General features: G+C 56.1%; 1 protein-coding gene across 2 annotated transcripts; it reads left to right on the top strand.

Annotated features, from left to right (window-relative positions):
• Positions 1-611: 611 nt before the first annotated feature.
• Positions 612-5948, top strand: Sirt6 (sirtuin 6). 2 transcript variants are annotated; one of them, XM_032907074.1, is made up of 8 exons: positions 612-748; positions 1601-1728; positions 2340-2522; positions 3097-3156; positions 3970-4065; positions 4141-4221; positions 4884-5007; positions 5089-5948. In XM_032907074.1, exons 1-8 carry the CDS (start codon positions 683-685, stop codon positions 5341-5343), a joined length of 993 nt encoding a protein of 330 aa, XP_032762965.1. In that variant the 5' UTR covers positions 612-682; the 3' UTR covers positions 5344-5948. The 2 variants fall into 2 exon arrangements, with proteins under 2 accessions (XP_032762965.1, XP_032762974.1); XM_032907083.1 differs by lacking the exon at positions 612-748 and adding an exon at positions 1234-1459.
• The last annotated feature ends 447 nt before the right edge of the window (positions 5949-6395 follow it).

Here is a 6395-nt window from a genome sequence, read left to right on the forward strand (position 1 = left end):
TCTGTGTACCACGTGGGAGTAGCTCAGTGGACCTGACCCTATGCTCTGTGCTATCCCAGGAGGTGCACCCCAGAAACTAACCCGGGAAATGTTGGCAGGGGGCCCAGGGGGTCTTTCCTCTGTTCGAGAACCTCAATTGCTCATTCATTCTATCCTGTAGCCAGAGACAGGCAGACACTGGATGACAGTCACAAAGTAGAGACCCATAGGCTAGGGTATCATGCAGCCTAGCGTGGCTTCGAACTTGCTGTGTCCCGTCCCGCCAGTGCTATAAGCACTCAGGGCAGGGTTCTGAACACTGTGGTAGAGGTTTGTTTTGCTTTGTTTTGTTCCTGGGTTTTGTTGTTGATGCTTTGAAACAGGGTCTCACTACACAGAAACGCTGGTCTGAGACTCGCAATCCCCCTGCCTCGGCTTCTGTGAATGGCTTCATCATTTTTCTGGCTCTGGTCCCCGGACAAGCCCGACCCCTGGGAAATCCACTAAGTCAGAGAGGTTGTCTCTGCCAGCACTAAAGACTGCGCCCGCTGCATCAGAAGGGCGCACGCGCTCTGGAAAGAATGCTGTTTACCCCACCCCACGCCCAGGCACGTATTTTTCCGGACCGTCCCTTCTCCACTTCCGGCGGAAGCGGCCTCAACAAGGGAAACTTTATTGTTCCCGTGCGGCGGCAGTGTAGGTGATGTCGGTGAATTATGCAGCAGGGTTGTCGCCATACGCGGATAAGGGCAAGTGCGGGCTGCCCGAGGTGAGGGCCGCGGTGTTCGGGTCACCGAATGACCCCAGACGGGGAGCTGCAGGGCGGAGCGGGGCATTGTGGGAACAGCACGAAGCATAGAGTCTAGACAATGGGAGGGACTTGGGGGCGGGAAGTGACGCCCCCTGCTCAACCCGGGTGACCGGGAGGAACCTGGGTCAAGGGAGTGAGGGGTTAATAGAAACGAGACCCAATCGTCAAGCCAGGGAGTGGGCGTTTTAATACAATAAGGGTGGTGGGGAAGCGACCAGGTGGGCTTGTCTGGGAGAACCTGAAGCAGTGGGAAGGTCTACAGAACTGGAAGCCGGCACCCTCACCTGGGGTACCCCCGTACCCCACCCTGTACTCCTCCCTTAGTCCGGGCCATATGGCCCTTGAGAGCGGGGGTATAGTGGAGTGGAGGGGGTCTCTCTTTGTAGCCCAGGTTGGCCTCAAACTCTCAAATCTTCCTGCCTCTGCCTCCCAAGTATGATGTTAAAGGCCTGCCCCACCATGCCTGCCTGTCTCATGTTAATGGATTCCCTAAACATATCGAGTTGCATCTTGATTTAGGGGAGAGAGATGGGTTATCTAAAGTCCAGGATGGGGGATGATGTCACCGGGAAGGTCGTGTGAGCCCCAACCTGAGCAAGGCAAAGGAGAGTGGGTGCCTGCTGGAACAGCACTCTGGGAAGAGGGCTCAGCATGTGCAAAGCGCGTAGGGTAGGGCACAGCGACGTGCTGGAGGTATCTGTGTGGCTGGAACTGAGGGATGTTGAAAGAGAGCGGACAGAGCATTGACCCACAGGAGGCCTGCCACTTGGGAGGTCACATGTTGACCCCTCCTGCCCTCTGACCCCACAGATCTTCGACCCACCAGAGGAGCTGGAATGCAAGGTGTGGGAGCTGGCGCGGCTGATGTGGCAGTCCTCCACTGTGGTTTTCCACACTGGCGCAGGCATCAGCACCGCCTCCGGCATCCCCGACTTCAGGTCGGTGAACAGGAGGGGAAACTGAGGCAGGGCTCTTGCTGATACCTCTGGGGACCAAGGTGAGGTGGCAGAAGGACCTCTCCATTTTCCTATGTCTCTGAAAGGCCCAGCAAAAACTCCATTTGCCCAATAGCCAGAACATACCCATGTGATAGTAGCTGCAAGACATGCTGGGAAATGTATTCTTCTCACAGCTCAGCCGGCCATTGGGTTTTATAGGGTCAGAATGACTCAATATTATAGAGTGAAATTCTCAGCCATAACCTTCTGTAGCAACCTATGACCACTGAAAGCATTCTGAGAATCCGCTGCCGGTCTCGACCAGTACTCCGCCCAGCTCCACGAGTTCCCTGCCTCGGTTTACCCCCAGGCCCTCAGCCCCTCAGCCTCTTTCATGAAGATTTCCCACGCTTTCCTTAGAACCCTTGCCTACCTGGCTGCCATTGTCTCCCGGACAGGATATAGAACAACTCCAAGAGCAAGGCTAGGGGCCGGAGGGGCCCCAGCGTCGCCCAGCATGGGCTGACTTCAGTGTTAACAGGGAGAGGCCAAGCCTGGAAAATGAATTTTTAACCTCTGTGCCTCTGTCTTCCTCTGCTGGCTATCCTCAGGGGCCCCCATGGCGTGTGGACCATGGAGGAACGAGGCCTCGCCCCCAAGTTTGATACCACCTTTGAGAATGCCCGGCCCTCGAAGACCCACATGGCCCTTGTTCAGCTGGAACGCATGGGCTTCCTCAGCTTCCTGGTCAGCCAGAATGTAGACGGGCTACATGTGCGCTCGGGCTTCCCCAGGTCAGATGAGTCGACCAGACAGCTTGCGTCCCTTCCTCCTTATTGGACCAGGGTGCCCGAGCCCAAGGGTATTTATTAGGAGTGCAAAGCAGGGCAGTACTTGGTCAATCGGGGGATTCTAGGCAGGGTTCCACCCCTGACTATGCCCCCAGCCCCTCCCTGGGGAGGTCAGCAGGGGCTCTAGGGCCAACAGATTTTGGGGGGGGGGGCGTTCAAGACAGGGTTTCTCAATGTCTTGGCTATCCTGGAACTTGCTCTGTAAACCAGGTTGACCTAGAACTCACAGAGATCCACTTGCCTCTGCCTCCCAATGGTGGGACTAAAGGAGTGTGCCGCCGCCCTGCTAGCCAACAGATATTTTGTAGTGGGGAACGGGTATTTGTGTGTGTGTGAAGATACTGTTAGCTATGCGTGTAGCAATTCCTCAGAACGGGGCTGGCTGGGGTGTCCTTCCTAATGTGAGGCTCCAAGAAAGAGAAATGTATGCACCTTGTGAGTGAGTCACCTAGGAGGGCTTTCTGGAGGAGGAGGCAGACTGGGAAGGAAGGGTCCTTACTGGCATCCTCTTCTGCAGGGACAAGCTGGCCGAGCTGCACGGAAACATGTTTGTAGAGGAGTGCCCCAAGTGTAAGACGTGAGTACTGGGTGTGCAACACAAGGCCCTGCTCCTCCCTAAGCCAGTTCAGGGCCCTAGCATGGCCTAGGGAGCAGGGGCAGTCTGGTGAAAGGGGGCTTGCAGACAAATAGGCAAACCCTTTCTTCACAGTCCCCCAAGCGAGAAGCTACAAAATGGGGCGATACAGTCGTGTCCTTGGCAAGAGGGGTTCTTATAGCCAAGAGCCTACACTGTGGCTCTGGGCTGCTTGTCAACATGGTGGGCACACCAGAGCCTCAGGTGTTAGGCAAGAACTATGCTCCCTGAGCTTCAGCCCCTGACGCCCTCTTAAGGGGTCTTTTTTCAGATAGGACTTCATTACGTTGCCCGGGTTAGCCTGGAATTTGACATCCTCCTGCTTCAGCTTCCTGAGCGCTGAGCTCACCGGTGTAAGCCATCGTGTTTCCCTAGACGCCTCCCTCCCACCCTGCTCATGTGTGGACACCAGCGGCTGATACCAGTCAGGCTCAGTCCCTCTGCTTGTGTTCTGAGGCAAACTCTCTGAGAACCTGTCCCTCTTTGGTTAGGCTGAATGGCCAGTGAACCCCCGGGGTCCCCAGTTCAGCCTCCCAAGCTCTGGGGCGACAATCCTGCTCCACCACGCCCATCTCTTTCTGTAGGTGACTCGAACTCAGAGCCCTGTGTCTGCATACCAGGCACTTCCCAGACTGAGCAGTCTGTCTATCCCTGGACTGTTCGTCTTGCTCTGTAGCCCATGGGCTAAGCCTGGTTACACAGCCCCCAGCTGAAAGAACATTAGGAAATGCATGTCCGCACTCTTCCCCTTAATAGGCAGTACGTGAGAGACACAGTCGTGGGTACCATGGGCCTCAAGGCCACTGGCCGGCTCTGCACCGTGGCCAAGGCGAGGGGACTTCGGGCCTGTAGGTAAGTAACTTTCCTCACATACTCCATCTGTTAGGAGGTGAGCGCACCCTGACTCCCTTCCCTGACCTTTTATAGAGGGGAGCTGAGAGACACCATTCTGGACTGGGAGGACTCGTTGCCTGACCGGGACCTAACGCTCGCTGATGAGGCCAGCAGGTGTGACCCCACACTCCCCAGGCGGAAGTGGGAGGGAATAGCTGCACAGACTTCCGCAGAAGGTCGGAACTGGGTGGGACAGCAGGGGTGTTACCATCGCCCACAGCCCTGGGCAAGATAGGTGCAGAGGAGTGGAGACATAGTGAGTGGAAGGTCGCTGTGCTTTCCTGCTTTCAGGTTTTCTGTGGTAGTGGGGAGAGTACTGGGCCTTGTGTACTCTAAACAAGCTCTCTGCACAGAGCCAGCCCCACTGGAGGATTCTAGGAAGAGCCACGCCCTGGCCACGCCCCAGCACCTAACTGGGGGTGTTCTAGGTTGGGGCCACCCTGACCATGCCCTCAGCCTTTTCTTTTCTGAGACAAGGTTTACCGTATAGACTAGACTGGCCTCAGACTCAGTCTGCCTTCTAAATGCTGGAATTCAAGGAGAATGCTTCTAGAGCTGGCTCAAAGCTTGGACCTTTTGATCCTCCTGCCTCAGCCTGTGGAATAGCTAGGAAAACAGGCCTGTGCTGCTGTTAGTTTTTAAAAACTGACAGTGGTTCAAAGTGAGACACGAAGACGGAATCTTGGCGCCCAAGTACTTCTCCAATGCCTGGTGGGTGGGCATGAGGGCTGGAACCGGAGGTGGGCCTGAGCCCCGCGTCCTGCTCCCTGTTCTAGGACTGCAGACCTGTCTGTCACCCTGGGTACCTCACTGCAGATCCGCCCCAGCGGGAACCTGCCCCTTGCCACTAAGCGCCGAGGAGGCCGTCTGGTCATTGTCAACCTGCAACCCACAAAACATGTATGTGCCTGTGCCCTGCCTGGCGCCCCTGTGTCCCCTGCATGTCCCCTATGCCGCACTGACTGTCCCTCGCTCTGGCAGGACCGCCATGCTGACCTGTGCATCCACGGCTACGTGGATGAGGTGATGTGCAAGCTCATGAAGCATCTGGGGCTGGAGATCCCCACCTGGGATGGACCCCGAGTGCTAGAGAAAGCCCTGCCACCGCTGCCGCGCCCAGTAGCACCCAAGGCTGAGCCCCCTGTGCATCTCAATGGTTCCTATAAGCCCAAGCCCGACAGCCCTGTACCCCACAGGCCTCCCAAAAGAGTGAAGACAGAGGCTGCCGCCAGCTGACCCAAGTGTGTGGGGCGGGACGGGTGCTTAAAGAAACCACACATGTTGGGGGTTCTTTGTTTTTTATATCCTGGGGACTAAACCCAGGTTTGCATATCCCACACCCCGGCCTCTTTTCAGATTTTCCTTTGAGGCCAGGGTTCCCTAAATCTCTCAGGCTGGCCTGGAACTCACTACTGTAGCCCAGGCTGGCCTGGAGCTAGCCCTGCCCACCTCAGCCTCCACTGTAGCAGGGATGGCGGGCAGACACCCAATGTTCAGCACAGTTCCTTCCGAGTCTCACTGTGTCCCTTGTCTGGGTCCTTCTGAGGAATCTCAGGGCAAGGGGAGTCCCACGCATGAGGAAGAGGCTGTGCCCTGAGGATGCACGTGCCTCTCCACCCATCACACCCCACTCACGACTCAGGATGTGCCTGGAGCGGCAGCCACACACTCCACACACCACTGCTGCCCCCTGCACTCACCCCTGACCCTGACACAGAGCCACCAGGGACCCATCTATGCATAGGAGAGACAAGGGCCCACCAGGCACCCATCTGTGCTAAGGGCCCCAGGCTTCCAGAAGCTCCCAATGCAATAAATACAAAATTCATTTCATTCATTTACATTTTGTTATGTCTACTTATTTCCTTTGTGTGTGTAGTGTGTAGGTTCATGTGTGGAGGTCAGCTGATAACTTGGAGTCAGTTCTTGCCTACCAAATGGTTCCTAGACGTGGAGCTCAGGTCATCAGTCTTGGCTCCAAGCACCTTTAACTGCTGAGCCCTCTCGCCAGTCCTGTTCCGCCAACCCACCCCCACCTCCTTTATTCACCTAAATGTGTTGAGTCCCTCCCAACCCAGGCTATGGGAGACCCTGTCCCAAAGAAGGAAGTTTGAAGGACCTGTTTTGTTATTTTGTTTTGAAGTCATTCCTCCCCAACATGGCCAAATCCATGGATTAAACCATCCCTGTGACACCATCACCTCAGGAACAGGCCTCCCGACCACGTTCAGGTCTGGAGACATCTCCCACAACTCTCTCATTTATGCAGGCACAGCGAGACCTGACAT

The sequence above is a fragment of the Rattus rattus genome, chromosome 1, assembly GCF_011064425.1.
Source record: "Rattus rattus isolate New Zealand chromosome 1, Rrattus_CSIRO_v1, whole genome shotgun sequence".
Taxonomy (NCBI): Eukaryota; Metazoa; Chordata; class Mammalia; order Rodentia; family Muridae; genus Rattus; species Rattus rattus.